This window comes from Puma concolor, chromosome B4, assembly GCF_028749965.1.
Source record: "Puma concolor isolate L17-30 chromosome B4, mPumCon1.1.hap2, whole genome shotgun sequence".
NCBI classification, from domain to species: Eukaryota; Metazoa; Chordata; class Mammalia; order Carnivora; family Felidae; genus Puma; species Puma concolor.
In genome coordinates this window covers 120,400,520-120,422,040 of record NC_141673.1, presented here as the reverse complement: position 1 = coordinate 120,422,040, position 21,521 = coordinate 120,400,520, and the positions used below count along the sequence as shown (strand labels likewise).

General features: G+C 36.9%; 1 protein-coding gene across 1 annotated transcript in view; it reads right to left on the bottom strand.

Moving 5' to 3' along the window:
- The window catches only part of ARHGAP21 (Rho GTPase activating protein 21), a 137,790-nt gene that overhangs the window by 37,201 nt on the left and 79,068 nt on the right, over window positions 1–21,521 (bottom strand). The window contains 5 exon segments of the mRNA XM_086714722.1: window positions 98–1,994; window positions 3,336–3,365; window positions 10,800–10,854; window positions 13,354–13,432; window positions 15,432–15,524. Of these exon segments, the coding sequence (XP_086570848.1) occupies window positions 98–1,994; window positions 3,336–3,365; window positions 10,800–10,854; window positions 13,354–13,432; window positions 15,432–15,524 (2,154 nt within the window).

Genomic DNA, 21,521 nt, shown 5'->3' with positions numbered 1-21,521 from the left:
CGTACAATTTTTGTGCCCGTTGAACTAGAAATAATACTTTGCTGAAAAGATCTGCAAAATATTTGACACAGTAGCCACGGGCTGTGAATAAGCTCACCTATAAACGGGATTGATGCCAAGGAATCCCCAGGTGGGCTGGTACTTGAGGCCTTCCTTTCCTCCATTCTTTTTATATGGACCTCTCGGCGCGCATCATTAGGCAGCCAGCAGGTGGTGTCTGACCCGGCCTCCTGGTCATTTACTGCCAAGATGTAAGACTGATGCCTTAAAGGCTGTGGTGTTTGGCGGCCAGATGGAGGCTTTTCTCTTAGGATGACAGTTTCTTTATTATCTAAGGTATTCGATTCCTGCATTTCAGCCTCTTGCAGAGTTAAATCTTGATTTCTTTGAGGGGCAGGTAATTCTAAATCCGAAGCGCCGTAGTTCTCACTCATCTGAGGGATAGGCTTAACAGAAGCTCCAGGTAAAGAGGGGGGTTTCCCCGTCTCCACTTGGTGATCCGGGGCACTTTCGGTTCTCAGCCACGGCTGCTGATTCAATAGACTGTTTTGATGCAAGTGATTTACTGGTCTTTGGTCTTTGACAGAGACAAGTGAGTTCTGGCTAAACGATGGTTTTGTGACGTGCGTAGAAGGCGCTTTCAGAGAATTACTTCGGACTTTCACAAGAGGTGACCTGTCTTGTGTAATACCTCGAGACAATGACATTCCACAGGTAGTCTGAAAATTTCTGTTGGACTGCAGTGTTTTCAGATCTGGTGGCACTTTTTTAAACTGAGACACAGACCCCACTCCTCTGCCAGTCATTCGCCTGTTATCAGAATTAACAATGCTCGGGGCCACGGTAAAATTTGAACCTCGAAAAGACTTATGAATTTCTTGCTGTCGAGGTCTTTCATGAATACCTCGTCTATCATCCTGTTCGGTAAATCCACTCCACTTATAAGTCTGTTTTCGCTCTCCATTTGAATCGGGTATTTGACCTTCAGAACTGACGTTTTCTAAGGTTTCACCCTGTCCCTCGATATAATCCCATGAACGAGTTCTGTGATTACTGAAACTAACAGACGGAGATGTCAGCGCTCCTTGAGACGCACTTCGTGGGCAATACTTCATCAACACAGAATCCTCCAGCCTCTCCTGGGACACGCTGCGCTGTCGGATCTGAACAGACTGCGGCACTCGATCATGAGAGGTGCTTCGACGTCGTACCTGCAAAGTAGTGCGGTTTGGTACCACCTGGTTATAATCCGTTGTGCTCTGAGATGCTGCTCTTAAACTATCTAGTCTTTCTTGAATCGTCCGACAACCTATGTGCAATCGTCTGTTATCAATATACTCTTTGTAAGTTTTATAGTTTTTCCAGTCTATGTGCTGATGGGAATTTGGAGAATAGTGATTAACAGAGACAGAAGGAGAATCCACAGCTTGAGGCCTGCTGCTTGAGATTCCCTCTGAATGTCCACTGTAATTGCCGGATTTAAGTAAGATTCCAGAAGGTTCCAATGACCTGGAGCCTGTCGTCTGATGAATTAGATGGGCAGTGGGAACTGATGATGGTGGCGACGTGGTTCTTGACACTGTTTTCAAAGCGGTCTGCTCATTTATGCCATACCTCACCTCTTCAGTTCTATGTGAAGGAACTGTATGGTTGTTTCTATTAGTTAACAAATCTACAACCTTCTCAGAAGGTACAATGACAGTCCTTACACTTTCATTGCAAACACACACCGCTGTGTTGGACTTTGCAACATCTGTTGGTGATGGAGGCACTTGTATTTCCATTCTATAGGCCCTGCCAGGCTGCGTCAGTACTGGCGTAGTGGTTTGTGGTTTGCTCGATGATGAATCTGGAGGAGAGATTTCAACTGGCTGTGCCATGGCTGAAGGGGCAGATGGCAGCCAGGGATAGCAAATTGGTGGGGGTTCAGGTATATTGCGGGCATTTCCACTGTAGGCTTCATTGCCTTTCAGGTAGGCATCTTGAGAATACGCCTACATGGAAACGAGAAAAAGGCGTCATTTAAAATTCACAGAAAGAACAACAGCTTCCATTCTTGCGATGCACTATTTTATTTTACCATGCCCTGCCTTCTTCCTAAGTGACATTCGCTAAAGCAAGCATGCAAACACAACATAAGGATGCTCCACAAATTCAGAAAAGGGCTAGTCTTTCAGAAATCAAATAAATTGTAGAATTGGCAACAAACAGAAATGACAACTGCCTGTTTTCTCAAAAGACTGAAACATACCAAATTTCCCCATAGCCAATTAAATACAGCCTTGTTGCTTCTAAAATTTTCCCCAGTCAAGTTTGATGATCTTTCAGCATTTGACAGGTTAAATGGCTGCCTGATAAATCCCAGCAACATTCTGATCATTTTGCCAGAGAACATTTTGATCTTTTGCCAGAGTGAAGGTGAAAATATTAAAAATCTTAGCCAAATGCCTTTTTATCTTAAGCACCACTGCTAGCATAAATTAAATGTAACATATTGAGCAGTGTCTTGTAGATTCATGATTACTGAGTCCTTAAAAGTAATCCATTTTGATAAATTAAGTCCTAAGCCATGCTAAACATTTTAGTATTTAAAATCAGAGAAAATATGCATGTTTAAATTAAGCATGTATATTAAAGACCCCAAAATATGAAAAAAGTAATTCATCTCTCTGTACATAATTTTTATTTATTTTAAGCAAATGCAAAATTATATTGCACAAATTTATTTGGTCTCTTACTATAAGGAGACATTTCTCTATTACTAATAGGCAGGCATGCAGCTCAAATTATTTTTTATCCATTATTGGTGAAATTAGCTAGCCATATATTTTAAAACTTCAAAATAACTGAAATTAAAGACAGAGACACAATAAAACAGAACCAATTGATGTAACTGAGCACTATGTCAGCATCTGAGACAGTGAGGTGTGGTATCATGTTACACATCCTCCCCTAATCAAAACAAGCTTAAATTCATGTCTATCATCACATCCTGCCTTTGCATCAGACAGCTTGCAAAGCCCAAGTGCAGCCACAAACATAACAGCAAAGTACCAAGGAAACAGAGAGGGTGAGATACTTAAAAAAATACACATACAGGTAAATGTTATGTTTTAATACCAGTTATGCACAGGATTCAAAAGAAAACCAAACATAAAACAAACAAAAAAAAATAAAGAAAACCATACATCACAAACACATTCTGCAAATTAGTAAGATTAACACTATGGAGGGATGTCGCTAAGCAAACTTACAGTTTTAATAGGTGGGCTGATTACAAATCTCTATAAAACATAACTTAAAAAGCAAGGAAATGGCTTCTGTGCATTTCTTACCAGAGCTGTGACATCCTTTGTAAACTGTAGCTAGCAGAAAATAGGAAAACATAGTAGAAGCTGCTTACTGACATAAAGACAGAATCATGTTGTCATACTGATGCTGGAAACAGCAAGCTAAAAATACATCTATACTGATTTCTCTGGAAGGTACCAAGAGAAGTAAAGGGCAGTGAAGCATAAAGAATAACTTCAGTATCCTTCTGAGCGTCTTTTTCTCAGGCTTTTATCTGGTTCTTATTTGATTCGTCTACCATTTCTGAGAGCAAAATACATCTGGTGACATGCATTCCTGACAGGTATTGTCTTCAATCTGCACTGCTGTCTGATACTGTGCCACAAAGCTTCCCTTCCACAAGAGCAACATTGATGTCTCTCATTTCCCCTGAGCTGCTTCCATCTCTGCTTCCAGATGACGAAACGAATGCTCTATTATGCATTTAAAATAGTACAACCTCCTCCTTCCCCTGTAAATCAGAGCACGACCACAAGCTGTCAGCGGACGGGAGCTGTCTTTACACTATGACTTGGAAAGAAAAACTGTTTTATTAAACATGTTTCGCTCAAAAATTAAGATCTCTCAACACTGTACCTTTTGTCCTGTTTTACTAGGTTAAGAAAAGAATTACTGAATAGACATAAAAATATTACTTCCAGAGTAATTCTTTAAAACTTATAATGAATATTATAGAACGTAAACAAGAATGCGGTGAAAAAGCTGAGTGAGTAGATAAAAGAAAACATGCATGCCATAATATTTTTAAGGCATGAAGACAGTCAATCAAAATATACATGGGTATATGCCTATAACAAGACTATCTTTTCGATGCTGATTATATTCACACCAATATCTTTGCATGGCAGGAAAATTGCGTCTGGATGAGTGAACAGTCTGGTACAGTATTTCCCACAGTGTGTTTGTGCAATTTTATTAAGCATCACCTGAAAGGGAGGGGGAGGAGAGTATTCTCCATGCTCAATGATGTAGTGAAGGATTGATTGGTAGGCTCCCTGCCTTCTCAAAACCTCTACTACATTAATGTACATTATTAAACTCAAGGGGAAATGACAAGCTTATTTGGCTGTAGCACTCGTATTTTTTGAAGGTTTAAAAAAAATTTTTTTAATGTTTATTTTTGAGAGAGAGAGAGACAGAGACAGAGCGCAAGTTGGGGAGGGACAGCGAGAGAGGGAGACACAGAATCGGAAGCAGGCTCCAGGCTCTGAGCAGTCAGCACAGAGCCCGACACGGGGCTCAAACCCACAAGAGCAGCGAGATCATGACCTGAGCTAAAGTCAGATGCTTAACTGACTGAATCACCTAGACGCCCCTGAAGGGGTTTTAATACAACTGGAATTTCTGCTGGGAAGTACTATTCTAGAACTAATAACTTAGGGATACCTCCTTTATTCAAATTTTGGAGAGGAATACTATCTTAATAATAAAAGTATATAACAAGAACTATTAAAAACTTGAAAAAAATATTTGACATACTTCAACTATCTCTATCTAAGAGCACAAATAACAAATCTCAATACTAAAAAGCCTACATTCATGGGCCCCCACTTCTGGGTAAAGTTATGGCAAAGTGGGTCCTCTCATACATACACACGGACCACACATTAACAGTGGACTAACTAAACAGCATATTCTACACAGACTAATAGAAGCAGATATAATTGTGATGAGTAAAATATGAATTCACTCAAGAGCATTACTGAATTTCCTTACACAGTCTCAGAGTTCGTGTACACTAAAAAGCTTGTTTATCTGTCTCCTTGAAAGTTCCTCATTCTCATAAAGTTTGGGGACCAATACCATTCCATTAACATCCATGGGCAAATCAGCAGTGCCCTCGACCATTGTGGCTTTGTACGTGTCCAGGTAGGTCATGGACATACCCGGGAATTATTCTAGGGAATCACACTTCTACGGCTACTCTCAGGGCTATGCTACAAACATAAATTAGCTCCAGAATAAGTTTAGGGAAGTAAATTAGGAATAGACAATACACATTTTAAAGAATCCTCTTCTCCCATGATGCTTTTAAGTATTCCTCTGGAAAACAAGCTGCCTACTAAGGACCACTTTAGACTCTTTCAAGGAGGAAAGTATTAATCAGGGCTGGAGCAAATGTTGGGTGGATCACCTGGGATGGATTACAACATGCAACTTCTCGAGATGAACAGGAACCCACTGATAAGGTTTTACCTTCTGGGAACAGAACCAAAAACTCTATAACCTGCTCACAGCTGTGACTGTGGGATACTTTTTCTCGAGTGCTTGGTGAAAAGTACCAACTCTTCCATTGAGACATCATGACCTGACATGAGTGTTGTAACTACATACATTCCTACATATTGGGAATCTGAACTGTCAGCGGGCACCCATTAAATAGCACAAAATATCATGTAAACAAAGTCATTCATATGTAACGATGCCAATTTATATTCTTTTATAATAATGTCAACATCATGTGTATTAATAAGTTTGTCTGAAATGACACGGCCCAGCAATTTTTGAAACCAATGTCATAAGAACTGCATTATTTGGCTCTTAGTAATGTTTATTTTTACATTTGATTTAAGCCCAAATGGATACCTCACAACATATGCAGATGTTTTGATGGAATTAGAAATTACTTAAATTTTCCTCCATTGAACTCAATAGGCTATGACAAAAAAAGTCTAGCCCATTTTTTACATTTAGCCCTTTTATATACCACTCAATATTCTTCCTTGGATTTCCTTTACTTAGTAGTTAATTTTTATATCTTACAGTAGTTTAGTAGTTTAAAAGCTCATATTTTAAAAGTAAAGCCATTCCAAATGAAAACAGAGTAGCAGCAGCCCTGCCTACAGATCCAAAGGGTTCTTTAAAAAGAGAGGGGATGGGGGGTGAGGAATGTAAGGAAAGAAAGGTGACCCACAGAATTCGTCATCTGGAATCAGAACTGCAGAGAGCATATTAAATAAAATTTAATTTTAACAGTCTGGATCTCGATTCTATGTATAGTATCTAATAGTAACTCATCCTAAAATAATCTTCCAGTTCGGTTTTAGTAGAGTTGTACCAAAACTGCAATTACCATACCTATTACCATTATAATACTATTACTATTCCATATTTATTGCCTAATAGATGATAAAAACAAACAAACAAAAACCCACAAAAAAACCCCTGCAGAATAACTAAGTCGGTAAGATTGAAATTCCTGCCTACCATTTCACCTTTAACAGGCTGATCTATTAATTTAATAATATTACCTATGATAAAATAAAAAATAATTACATGTCTGTCTGTATAATAAAATACACGCCAAACATGGCAAGGTGGGGTGTGGAAGAAGGGGGTGGTATGAAAACTTTATATCTTTCTAAATTATTTGTGGCTTTACAAGCATGTTAGAATTATAAATATTTAAAACTGACAGTGACCATGGGACTATGCTAAGCCACTTAACTCCTCATCTGCACCTGTTGGCAGTAAAGGGCTGCGGTTCAGTTTAAAGAATAGGCTTTGGTCTCAGACCTACCTGGGTTCAAGTCCTAACACTGTTGCTTCCTTCCCTGTCTACTAGAAAAGCTGTTTAACCGTGCTGTGTTTATTTATTTTTTATTTATTTATTTATTTATTTTTAAAATTTTTTTTTTCCAACGTTTTTATTTATTTTTGGGACAGAGAGAGACAGAGCATGAACGGGGGAGGGGCAGAGAGAGGGAGACACAGAATCGGAAACAGGCTCCAGGCTCTGAGCCATCAGCCCAGAGCCTGACGCAGGGCTCGAACTTACGGACCGCGAGATCGTGACCTGGCTGAAGTCGGACGCTTAACCGACTGCGCCACCCAGGCGCCCCTACCGTGCTGTGTTTATTAACGCACAACAGCAAAAGCAGGCTCAGAGTGCCCTGGTCAAACACTAGACATGCCCACAAATCGCCACAGCTATAAGGACTAATCAACTTAAAATTTAATTTGGAATCCAGTAAGCCAAACGCTTAACAAAATCTCACGATGCACCCACTGACAAGAATGGTCAGGTCGAAATCTCATATCGAGAGCCCATTCAAGAAAGGGTTCTCTTCAGGCAGCAATCCCTTTTTAGGTGACTTGATGACTTCATGCATGGCCGACATTTGGGAGGGTAACGAAACAACCCTTCTGGTTTTGGTTTTGTTTTTTTGAAAATGGAACAGAAAGAGTTTTTTATTTTGTGATAATACCTTAAAAATATGAAGCTAAGATATCACAGTCTAAACTATCATTATAAAATACGTCAAAATGACTAAAATGAATGTAATACTATTCATATTGCTCATCTAGAAAATAGATGTTGGTTTAGAAAAGGAGGCTGCGGGTACAGAAGCACTACTAACGGCACTAATAGGAACACAATGAATTATTCTTCGTTTTACTTCATGTTTTTCAATATTATATGACTGGTCATCTGCAATTATGAAATTTATTACTACATACCTATCCTTCCATGAGTCAAATTTTAAACCAAATTAAATCTTCTATGCCAAGATGAGCTGAGCGCCTCTAGAACAATTTGGTCCATATATCACTTTAGAAAAGAAAATTCCATGGACACACAGCCCTGCTGTCACCCAGGCAAACACATACAAACTACGAGAAGCTTTCACTTGGGTGAGTAATTTTTACAATGGTCATAAAAATGTTCACGTTTACTTTTTCTTTACAATGAATATTCAACCTCAAGAGGGACAAATACGTCTTTAAAGCATATACTTTGGGTACCAGACTTAAGACCAAGATAAATACTTAAGGCCTTTACAGAACATTTTAACTCTAGAATCTGTTATAACAATTTCTACATGTTTTTTCTTTTAAATCCCAGATTCTCTTTGTGTTTTGCAATAGCTTTAAAAAAGGACACTCATAGATATCCCAGCTAAAAACATTTATGCAGAAAAAGAAGGTGCCACCTTCTAAAATCCTTTAGGAAACAATGCATAGCAGGCACTAATTATATACACTCCTTTGATTTTCTCATGAATTACAGTACGTTCAACTGTGAATGAAGGCTGAGTTTAAAAGTGTGGTTTTCTTTTATCATTCAGGGCATATGCTTTTAATCTCTTAAGATTAAAATAATTCAAATAACGTTTTAAAAATGAATTTTGTTACAATTTTACCACGACCTTTAAATTATTTTTTTTTTAACATTTATTTATTTTTGAGACAGAGACAGAGCATGAACGGGGGAGGGTCAGAGAGAGGGAGACACAGAATCTGAAACAGGCTCCAGGCTCTGAGCTGTCAGCACAGAGCCCGGACGCGGGGCTCAAACTCACGGACCGCGAGATCACGACCTGAGCCGAAGTCGGTCGCTTAACCGACTCGACTGAGCCACCCAGGCACCCCTTACCACGACCTTTTACTAATGAGCTTTGTAGATCCGTGTGCTCACGCCACTCAAGTGCACCAATTTTTCCCTGTGTTTGTAATACTCTGTATTTTGCCTTTGTTTTAAATACACATATCCTAAATAAAATATAACACGACAGGCTAATTAACCTAATTTTCCACTGATCATGAAATTAGAAAATTATTCCCTCCACCGCTGCCGCTTCCACATTGATACTCTTCATCAACCATACAGCAGGCTGCGACGGTAATTCTGTGCTTGATTCCCGCCCTAGGAATTCAGTACAACTCCAGCCATTCTGTGAAACGAGACCTGTTCTAAACAGCATCCAACCCAGCGCCTTCACCTTGGCAAGGAAAGAGTCCACTGAAGATGAGAAAACGGTTCTGTTTTGGAAACGCCTTCTATCTTTGAGTCATCAAATTGCCAAGGAGGATTCAAGGGAAGGCCTCCTCCACATCTGTGCATCATCTTGTGTAGGAGGAACATCAGCCTGCAGTCCCTCATTTATTTCTAATCTGGTGACTCCCATTGCCTTCAGTGGTTATGTCTGCGGCTCTCGTACTCTGCCCAAGTACCAGGGTGGGGACTCCACAGCTAGTTCTACTTGCCTAGGACAGCTACCCTGGATAGGGGCACTTTCCTCGTTGAGACTTCCCAACGCCAGAAGAATTATGTACCTGAGGAGGGTGATCTGTTATCGCTAAAAAGCCATTCCTAAATACAATCCGCATGCCTATGCCTGGAAAACATAAGATGGGTCTCCATGGATTTTAGTCAATTATACTTTACATGTCAGTGGATAAGCTGAATCACTAGGACTAGCTTTAATCACATTTCTGTTAAAAAAAAAAAAACACACACACAAACATTTTGGGACACCGGGGTGGCTCAGTCGGTTAAGGGTCCAACTCTTGATTTCAGCTTAGGTCATAATCTTATGGTTGTGAGGTTGAGCCCCCTGTCTGGCTCTGTGCTGAGTGGGGAGCCTGTGTAAGATTCTCTCTCTCCTTCTCCCTCTGCCCCTCTCTCCTGCTCTCTCACTCACTCTCTCTCTCTTAAAGAAAAAAGATTGTTTACAGAAGATCTTAGGACTTATTTTAAACTAAATTCAAACTAATGCCTTACAAATGAAAAACATGACTTTACCCTTTCCATTCCCATCACAAAGATTCCATGAGCTCCCTGTTGTACTTGAATAAAAAAAAAAAAAATACAATTATTTGCTAAAAGGAGAAACACAAACTTCAGTGGTCACTGAAGCTTAGAGGGTGTTACTTCAAAGCTTTTACTGATGCTATTTTATTCTACTAAACTACAAAGTCAATTGAGGAAAACTAGTATTTTCTTGAATGAAATTTATAGATGTTTATAAATTTATGTATGTTTTGCTTTTTACTTTCAGCAATATTTAAGCTCAATAAAATAGTTAAGGATTCTATTCAACTTATTTTCTTTCTGAAAATGAGGAAAAATTTAGGCTAAATGCTAAAGACTTCAATATAGTATAATTTCCTCTTGAAGACCCTGACATTTTTCCTTCACAGGGTAGACTTCGTTCATTGCGAACCTTCCTTCTAATGGAATGGATTGAACTGTTACCAACATTGCTTGGTAGGTTAATTTACAAACAGTCATACATATTGAAAAATTAAGAAACGGCTTTCACAAAATCTCTGTTCTCATAAGAAAAAAAAAAAAAAGATTCTAATTCCTGGGGATATATACTATGCCCTGAACTATGACTTCTGGTCAAAGGACTACCTAGGCTGTAACACCAGGGCAAACTCTTTAGGAATTTCCTTCCAAATGGCAACAACAGAAATTCACTGTCAAAATGAATAGAACATTCTTATGTCACTTGATTGTAAAAATTGACGATTTTTTTTTGTTGAAAATTTTTTTTGTTTGTTTATTTGTTTTTTGGTAAAATATAGAGAATCCCAGACTCTGCTAAATTTCCCCAGAATCTTTCATTCTGTCCACCTCCACCTTTAAAGTCCATCTTTAAAGGATTTTTACTAGTGTTTGAGACTGTTGAACAATTCAGATTTAAATAAATAAAACTTACCACTTGGAGAATGTCTTCATCTTTTGGCATAACACTAAGTTCCAATGTTGTATCACTGAAATTGAATATATATAAAAATTATTTTAGGGGAGGGGCAAGTGTATACAAAAGACATAAAAAATAGCTCAGAAGTATCTGTTAAATTTGCTTACAAGTTTAATTTTTGGGTTTTTTTTTTAATCTTTACTTTTCAAACTCAAATCATTAAAAAAAGAAGTCACTTTTATATATACAAGCTAATTATGAACGAAAGAAGGCATCCTGCCATATGTTAGAGCTATTTATAACCAGGTAAATCTTCTTTATAATGTGTTTCTAATTTAGGAACATGAAGTATATTACATATGTTAAATACTCCTGGAACAAAGCTCTTCAGCATATATTTATTTATTATTTTAATTCAAGTCACAGAAAGAATTATAATTTTTACCACATATTTTCACTATTTATCAAGTTAAAAATATAGTCACATGAAAATAACCAAAGAACCCTCAAATTTAACATTTTAAGTAATATTAAACATCTCAATTTTGAAATATTCCCTTTTGGCCTCAGAAGTGAAGGAAATCAGAGTTTACCATCATAACTATCAAAATGACTCATTTCTAAAAAGTATATAGTGTCTCAACTATTTGCTTTCTTCTCTGACTTAATTTTAGAGGCTTTAGAGAAACGGCTCAAAGTCTCACTTTATTTTGGTACTATAACTGCCCTGTTAAAAATGATAGAGAAGTTTCTCTAGGTTCAAAAAAGCACAAAGGGGTGAATTATACTGAGTCCTGTGACCTGGAATTACATTTAGAAAAGGCAAGGATGGTGGGCTATCTCCATCAAGTGATTCAGTATCTAACCTAACAATATCAGACAGATTTTTTTCTTCCCCCAATACAATCAAGAGATGAAGAAACAATCAACAACAAAAAAAAGAAAACGAAACCTAATAATTTACTGGTGTCACTTTTCGTTCGATTTGAACTTATTATGAGGTTCATAAATGCTGAGAATAGTAAACTGTAAGAACCACAGGTTCAAATAAATTTTATTGATAAAATATGTAGGTACTTGTATTTCAGTATTTAGAGCTGGTAGAAAATACATACTGATGCTTAGATAAATTCTTCTGCAAGGATACATTTTTACATTAATATACTGCAGAATCTCAATGGCTTTGTGCTGCATTATCCATTTGCTACCAACTGCAGACAAAAGGAACAGAATTTTTTAAAAGAAAATAAGATAATCAAAAAAACAGTTTTCCTCTATTTTTCAAATTGCTTTATTGGCTGAAAAATCAAGACTGTCATTCCAAAGTGTTATAATTCTGAGAGACGAACTGCACCAGGAACAAAAAAACAAAAAAAAACTTAATGTGGATTTTGAGTAACAGAGATTAAGTCGTGGTTACTTGGAAAAATACTATTTTTAAAGAAGAGATGTTAGCAAATACACGAAAAATTCTTAAATTACAAATTGATAAGATACATTGGTGTACGTATAATGACCTAAATTATTTCAAGGGAATAAAAATTTGGGTGACCTCCCCACTGCCTCTGAAGTGGCTTTAAATTTTTCACCAGTCCCCTGTTCTCTCCGATACTTGAGATCAAATAGGGATCACTGTCAGGAACACCTAGAATCTAACATCAGACGCAAGATTTAAGATTTGCTTTCTCTAAGAATTTCATTAAATAGTAAAACAGTAAGAAGAATACTTGGAGAGCAATAAATCCCAATCACATCATCTAACTGCAAAAATGACAATGCATTAGGGCATTAGTGTAAATAACTTAGATTATATCATGAAATGCTTTAGACATGGTTGGAGGACTCTGATAAAAGTCTTCAGAAAATAGTGAACTTCAATTTAATTATAATAGGGATGATCTGGACAAGGGGACCCCAGTCATGGCCAGTAGCATCTGACAGGAATTCAATTTGGTAACCACTTTGGCTTTCAATTTATTTATTTATAATTAAGAAAAATTTTCTTGGTGTGTGGTAGACAGGAAGAGAGTAGGACTAAGTTATCTTTGAGATCTCACAGTCTCTCTACACATATTTATTTGCCTTTAGAATTCAAAAGTCTCTCATTCTGTAGAACGTAGGTGAGAGATGGATTCAAAGACAATTTCTTTCTGTCTTTATTAAAACAAATGAATAAATTGGAGCCAAGAATGTGATTCCATAAGGTATATAAAGATATCTAAGGAAGAGGTTTTAAAATAAATTACATTGGCTTTCATGTACATTTTTGCTATAAACAAATTACAAATTTAATTGTCATTTCATTTAAATCTAAACTCTGTTCCTTTCAGATTCTAAAGGACTTTAATCACAAATCTGATAGATTTGCTAAAGCAAAGCCACCAAGTTAAGCCACCATCAGGTAGTTCAACCTTGGCAATTCTCAAATGTGTTATCCACTTTAAGGAAAAGTCCCGCTTCTCCACATCCCATTGTAGGGTATAGACATTAATGTATTAAGTGTACTTGCTCCGCTGATTTATAAACACCCATCTTTGGCCAAAATTAATCCTAATTTCAGGAATCTTACCTGTTCTGAATTAAAGCAATTACTTGGGAATAGGTCTTTCCAATAACACTTTCTCCATTGACTTTTATAATTCGATCACCTACAAAGAGGAATAAAAAAAAAAAAAAAAAAACACATGGGGAATTCCTTAAAAAGTCATTTCTGAATACTTTTGAAATATTTTTTTTAATGTTTACTCACTTTTGAGAGACAGAGAGTGATCGGGAGAGGGGCAGAGAAAGAGGGAGACACAGTATTTGAAGCAGGCTCCAGGTTCTGAGCTGTCAGCACACAGCCCAACACGGGGCTTGAACTCACGAACCATGAGATCATGACCTGAGCTGAAGTCGGATACTTCACCGTCTGAGCCACCCAGGTGCCCCAACTTTCGAAATATTTCTTAATGTACTTATTTTTAACATATTCTTGTTCATTATCTTTTAAAGTATCTTTCACAAAAATGAATCTAAATTTTAATACATACAACTTCTGATGAAATAGAGCTAGGTCTTAAGGGCCCCAGGCAATGATGAGTTTAGAAATGCCAAAAGGTATAGTCACCAAGTGGCTCTAGCTATACTATTTATAACCCTATCACTTGTTTTCTGAGTTGCAGAACTCCTAGCTTTTTCTCTGTTTACCCTGTCATCTCTGATAGAGAAGCATCGTTCAGTGCGCTTAGACAGTTGATTGTTTTTATTACCTTGCTATCCTCTACTTTCAGTCTCATTTCCTTGTAGTATCCTCCCAACACATTTAGTTTTTTTTATTAGTGCTATATTACGGAACTTGAATATGGGTGTGCACCTGGTTTTGGCTTTCTGTATATTAACTTGTTCTTCATTTTAATAAAGAAAAGGACATTTGGATTACTAGTAAGAATTCAGGGCAGCAGAAAGGAAAAGACTGAGAGAGAAAAGATATGGGAAATAGAAAAAAAAAAGTACTTTCTGTGTGCTTCTCACAGCATCTCCATATCTTCCTGCCTTTGTGAGGCTTAGGATAAGATAGGAGATACATGATACATTCCGGGTAATGGAATCCCACAGGTACACTGATATACATGTTATACACATTAATGAGATTAGGATTAGGCTTACCTTAACTATGACAGAAGAGATAATCAATAAATAGTGCATCCTAATAAATCTTAGTGGCAACATCGCTGATTGTACTATTTATAGCTGAAAAGACTATACTTTATTCAAAAGGCAGTAAAACATAGTTTTTTACTAATTTCCATTTAAATTATTTCATATTGACAACAAAAAGAGTAACTATTTTAGTGTGTGCATTCACCTAAACTAAATCTCTTAGTTTTTACTAAAATCACAGAGGGGCACCTGGGTGGCTCAGTTGGTTGAGTGTCCGGCTTCAGCTCAGGTCATGATCTCATGGTTCGTGGGTTCAAGCGCCATGTCACGCTCTGTGCTGACAGCTCAGAGTCCAGAGCCTGCTTCAGATTCTATGTCTCCCTCTTTCTCTGCCCCTCCCCTGCTCAAGCACTGTCTCTCTCTCTCTCTCTCAAAAATAAACAAACATTAAAAAAAATTAAAAAAAAAAAAAGACTTGCTGAAATCACAGATCACAAGAGTATTTTAGAACAGTTACCAGACCGCATCCACAGATACCTACGGATGAAGCAGGACTTGCCTTCCACTGCAGACTTAGGTTATTCTTTGCAGTGCAAATTAGTTAATTCACTTCTGGCAGATAAGGTACTTCCAAATCTTGGATCTCCAATATTATTTCAATTATGCCAATAAACATCTTTATCATTTGGCTTTTTTGTAATCCTCATCAAAATTAAATGTATGCAAAACAGGTGCTTTTAAAAGGGCCCCCAAGAGTCCATTCTCTAAGTGGTAACCAAAAGTGCTCCTAATTTATAATTTATATTAAGTTATTTCTGTCCGAACCCATCAGTTTGGGTATCAAGAAACACACAGCTAAGTAGGTTTCAAAAATAGTAATAACTGATGCAGAGGCATAGGAAAAAACATACAGGAGATAAAAATGTGGAAAATGAAATATGGAAGAAGGAAGAAATGAAGTAAAAAAGAAATTACGAGGTATTGTTTAAAGAAAAATATTAGCACCTGTGCATAATCCAGCTTCAAAAGCAGGTCCCCCTTCTTTAACCTGTTTAACAAATATGGTGTCCATTGGTTCCAAGCGGTTTCTTGGTTTTCCTGCAGGAGAAAAAAAGCCCAAGGCATGATTTTATCTCACAATATTTTATTAAAATGCCAAAAGAGAAAATGGTATTTTAGGCAACGAAGCAAAGATTTTTAATGAAGCATGAAACACATATCCTGAATATGGATGCTAAAATCATAATTTAGGAGTTTTCATTAATTCAAACATTTATTTTGCCTCTTCTAGAACACAACCACCATCACAATAGTAATGGTTTGCATTTAGTAGGGACATTCTGTATGTAAGTTGCTACATTAAAGACTATGCATGCCCTGAGAACTAATTTCCACAGCACTTAAGTGTTGCTACCACTACTGCATAAAAGAGGAAACTGAGGCTAGGATAGATTAAATCCTCCCAGGTCACATAGCTAGATTTCACAGGCAGTACGCACTCTACTGCTCTTTAACACTGCATTGTGCTAAGCATTAAGTTATAATGATGACTAAGACTCAGTCCTTTCCCTTCAGGGGCTCTGGTGGGAGACAGACATACAAACAAAATGATACTGTAGTATAGAAAACAATAATAAATAAAATATACAATCATAGCAATGACAAGTGCATGATCAACTCCGTAAGTCAATATTTCACAATCTATCGATGGATCACCTGCATTAACACTGAAAGTGCTTGCTAAAAATCCATGTTTCAGGGTCCAATCAGAAATCTGCTTTGTCAACGAGTTTTCCAGGCGATTCTTGTACACACTAACATTTGAGAACAACTTACAGTTTCAATAAAATAGAAATCAAGGGAAGATTCCCGGATGAGAGGGCATTTAAGCTAAGTGATAAGCACCAAGGCAAGGACTGTGGTGGGAGGTAAGGCGAAGAGGTAGACAGCGGTTCTCAAAGTGTGGTCCCCAGACCAGCAGCATTGATATAACCAGGGAATGCGTTACAAATGGAAATTTGGGGACTCCATTCGAGACCTACTGAATCAGAAACTCTTGAGATGATTGTGATGCACACTCATGCTTGGGAACCACTGAAGTAGAAGACACAGCCCTGACTCTTAAAGAACTTGACTGAGAAAATGAAGCACATATATATGCATGGAATAATATAGTAATATATGTTAAATTGCAATGCTAGGCAAAAGATGAGTGTCAAATATTAAAAGTTTACATTTCTTGCCATATAAAACTAAATTTTCATCATGGTGTATCACAAAGGTGGCTCAAAAAATTCTTAATAAAGGAATATATCTCAGTAGATTCCTTTACATATTTAGGAATTCCTCTGAAGTCGTGAATGGCTAAGTCAATCACTTATAATGCAACAGGGTATAGTGGAAATTGCTTGTTTTTAGAAGCCAGTAGATATGGATCCAAATCCTTGCTTTGCCACTTGATAATCTAATTGCAATTAAGTAAACACTTCTACTTAAACAAACTATTAACTTTTTCTTCTATAATAGAGATATTCTATATTTTTACATTCTTAAAGAGTTTCCACAAAGGCTAAATGGAGTAATTCCTCAGTCAATGTACATTTCCACTCTTCAAAGCGCTTAAATGAAAACTAGTGACATATTTTTATGTCTTTAAGAATTAAAAACATGAAAAGTAATAAAAACACACTTACAAAGTACCTACTATCCAATTTAAAAAATTATAAATATACTGTATATCATATATCTTCCCAAAGAAACTTTATACAGCCTTCTATGTTCAGATGACATGAAAATATTATAAACCCTTTTGTCATTTCTGATGACTGCTTTCTCCATGAGGCTTTGGAGGAAAAAAAGAACTAGTGTTGGTTCAATCCCTACTATAAAGAAGAATGTCCTAATTCTTAAGAGATATCTGTTAAAGTAGTTAGGGACTAATTGTTAGGATTATATGATTACATCTCTATAATTATATCTGCAACTTAACTTTCAAATGGGTTGGGAGAAAAAATAAACCAAGATACCCACACCCCCCCAGATACACATGTGGATAGGAGGTAAATGAAGCAAATATAGCAACATGTTAGTTGCTGAACCAAGATGGACAAGGTTTTTGCTGTGTGTTGAAAATTATAATAAAAAGCCGGGGGAAACTTCCCGTGGATGTCAGGCTTTATTTTTCTTCACAGAACTTATCACTCACTACTTAAAATTACATTTTTATTTGCCTTGCCTTTTGGCTGTTTGTCCCTCCCACTAAAATGAAGAGCAGGGATTTTTATCATGTTCTCTGATATCCACAGTACCCACCACAATGCCTAGTGCAGAACTGGTATTCAATAAAGTTATTCAATGAATAAATAAATTTATTATTTAGTTTGATTCTCATAACAAGCCTTCGGGATGGGCATTATGATCCTAATATTGTCATTGTACCCGAGAGGAAACAGACTAAGTACCTTATAAAGAGGCAGAGTAGGGATTTGAACTCAGGTCTGAATCCAAACATGGTGTTCCCTGCTGCTTCAAAAATAATTGAACTATTTATTCTTTTGTCAAGCTTTACTGAATACAAGTAGATAGTCCGCTTATAAAGACTTTGAATAGAAAAAAAGTTTCTTTTCAGTATCACTCACTTAAAATGCAATTACTTAATTTCAATCAAGTCCGTAATCAGTCTAGGTCTCTCTGTAGCCAACTCAACATTTACAGGAGCTGGCATTGAAAGAAAACCATCTACTTTTTCTTAGCTAGAGATTTGAGGGTTTAACTAAGTTTTACTGAATCAAGTCATTGCTTTCATGGAAAGATTTGTACAATAAAAGAGAAGAAACACTTTTCTCATTAATGTTTTCTGGTCCACTATGTCCGAAAGGTGATTATACCCTACTTATATTTAAAAATACAAAATGTTGGGGCGCCTGGGTGGCGCAGTCGGTTAAGCGTCCGACTTCAGCCAGGTCACAATCTCGCGGCCCGTGAGTTCGAGCCCCGCGTCAGGCTCTGGGCCGATGACCCAGAGCCTGGAGCCTGTTTCCGATTCTGTGTCTCCCTCTCTCTCTGCCCCTCCCCCGTTCATGCTCTGTCTCTCTCTGTCCCAAAAATAAATAAACGTTGAAAAAAAAATTTAAAAAAAAAAATAAAAATACAAAATGTAAATGACATTAATAATTTCTATTAAAAAATTAAAAGTTAGCTGGATAGCAATGTAGTAAACCCGATAGAAAATTTCACATATACAGAACAGATGTAGTCCAAAATAATTTTGTTTTAATTTCTATAAAAGAAATATTAACTTTGCAGTGATTGTCATTACAAATCCAGAGACACTTTGTCATTGACAAATCTTTCAATACACTGTGCCTGAAAACATATGAAGGTGGAAAAGACTGAATAAAATAGGGGCCAATATTATAGCAGAAACTATTACATCTGCTGAGAATTACACTTTTGATTCTTTTGTCACTTTCCTTTCTGAATTTTCTCTAAAATCTGACTTACTATTGCTACCTAGATATTACCCGATTCCTTCTGGACAATAGAAAATTGATATCCCTTAATTACAGACAGGTTTCACTACAAAACATACATCTTTTCAAATTCCATGCTCCTTGACTCTAAGTCTTGAATTAAACACTTGGCTCATTAATTTTAAGAGTGTCTTCTTTTTATAAGACGGACAGAGAACGATAAATACCATATGGTTTCATTTCTATGTGGAATCTGAAAAAAAAACAAAAAACAAAAAACAAAAACAGACTCAAATTCAGAGAATAAACTGGTGGTTGCCAGAAGGGAGGGAGGTTGGTGGGCAGGTGAAATAGGTGAAGAGGATTAAGAGGTAGAAACCTCCAATTATAAAATAAGTAAGTCACGGGATGAAAAGTACAGCATAGATAATATAGTCAATAATATTGTAATAACTTTGTGTGGTGACAGATGGTAACCACACTTACATAGCAAGCATTTCGTAATATATATAAACGTCAAATCACTATATTGTACACCTGAAACTAATATATTCTGTCAGCTATACTTCAATTAAAAATTTTAAAGAATTTTTTAAAAGAAAAAATAATTTTAAAAACCATCTTCTCTTTAATATATCCTACTGAAACTGGAAATGAAAAATATCAGATTTAAAATGTGTGTTTATTCAATCTTTTGTGTCCCTGGTTTTTTTTGTTTTGTTTTTCATTTTTTGTTTGTTTGTTTGTGTTTTTGTTTATAAGTAGCCTCCACGCCCAACGTGCAGCTTGAACTCACAACCCTGAGACCAAGAATCATGTGCTCTACTGACTGAGCCAGCCAGGCACTCTGTGTCTTTAGTTTTTTAAGTCAATTTCCAGATGTGCAAAACTAAAAGTCTGATCCTGAGTTGTGGTAATTCATAAGGAAAAATGATTTCTTACTTCTCTGTATTATCATCTGGCAGGGCCAGATAGCTTCTTAGTGAAAAGCCTCTTTTAATTCTACATCTGTGTTTTATACTTTCTCATTTTTTTTAAAGAACACATAGGACATGCTTCAAAGAACTGTTAAATACCTTTTTAAAAAAGGTTTTTTTTATCTTTATTTGTGAGAGACAGAGTGTAAGCGGTGGAGGGGCAGAGAGAGAGGGAGGCACAGAATCTGAAGCAGGCTCCAGGCTCTGAGCTATCAGCACACAGCCCGACACGGGGCTTGAACTGACGAACTGCATGTTCATGACCTGAATCAAAGTCGGACGCTCAACCGACTGAGCCACCCAGGAGCCCCACGTTAAATACCTTATTCAAGTGTCATTTCCTTGATCTTATCAAAAAAGAAAAGAAAAGAAAAGAAAATGTATCTTTTTAGCACACACATGTAATTAAATCTTTCTGTATCTGAGAAAAGGAAGTAAAAAGACAAGAATTTGAATAATCTAAATGGCTAAATGACAATGGCTATGTTATTTAATATACAGTTAATAAAGACTTAAACAAGAAGATATAAACACATATATGAATTTACTTGAATATTAGACTTTGAAATCAGGGGGAAAAAGCACATATTTTTACATTATACTAAATACTGAAAAATAATGAGTAAAAAGGAAGGAAGGAAGGAAGGAAGGAAGGAAGGAAGGAAGGAAGGAAAGAAAGAAAGAAAGAAAGAAAGAAAGAAAGAAAGAAAGAAAGAAAGAAAGAAAGAAAGAAAGAAAGAAGTAAGTCAGTGTAGGTAGTGATTGCCTTCCAAATACTGGATGAATATCCAGGTAGATGTGATTTTTATTCTCCATAGCCCGTATATGGCAGTAGCTAACAGCTTGGACCTTTTAGGCAGATTATGTGGTTTAAAATCCTAGCTCTGCCATTTATTTTCCAGGGAGGGGGGTATCAAATTATACAAGAGTTAGTTGTCTCTCAGAAATTCAATTTAATTGGGCATCCTGTATTTTATCTGGCAACCTCACCTCCCTGTGATTTGAGACAAATGATTTATTTGTGATCCAGTTAACTCATCTGAACAATGAGGATGATGGTAACATATCCCCACCTGACAAGCCTGTTATGAGGATTAAAAGAGATAATCCATTAAAATGCTTATATAATGTCTAATACAAGTAGGTATTTAATAAATGTTATTACTCTGCTAGACTGATAATAAACGTCCAGAAGGTTTACATACAGATCAGGGATAAATGAGCCGGGGGCCTGTCACTCTGAAAGTACTTAATTAAATCCTGGTTGAAAAAGAGTATCTCTACAAATGTAACTGCCAGATTATGGGAAAGTTGAGGAATATAAGCCAAACACTACAGAACGCTAACGAAAAGAAGGTCGAAAAAAATTAAGGGATTGCACTAAAAAGTCTCCAGTAACTGACATGAACTACACACCTGTTTTCAAAAAAGACTGGTGTTGAAACCAGTGTGCTACATCTCTAGGCCAGTGGGCTTTGTCGGTTAAGAAAGATTATTTAGCGGCACTTGGGTGGCTCAGTCGGTTAGCGTCTCACGATCTCATGGTTCGTGAGATTGAGCCCCACATCGGGCTCTGTGCTGACAGAGCCTTGCCTGCTTCAGATTCTCTCTCTCCCTCTCTCTCTGTCCCCTCCCTGCTCGTGTAC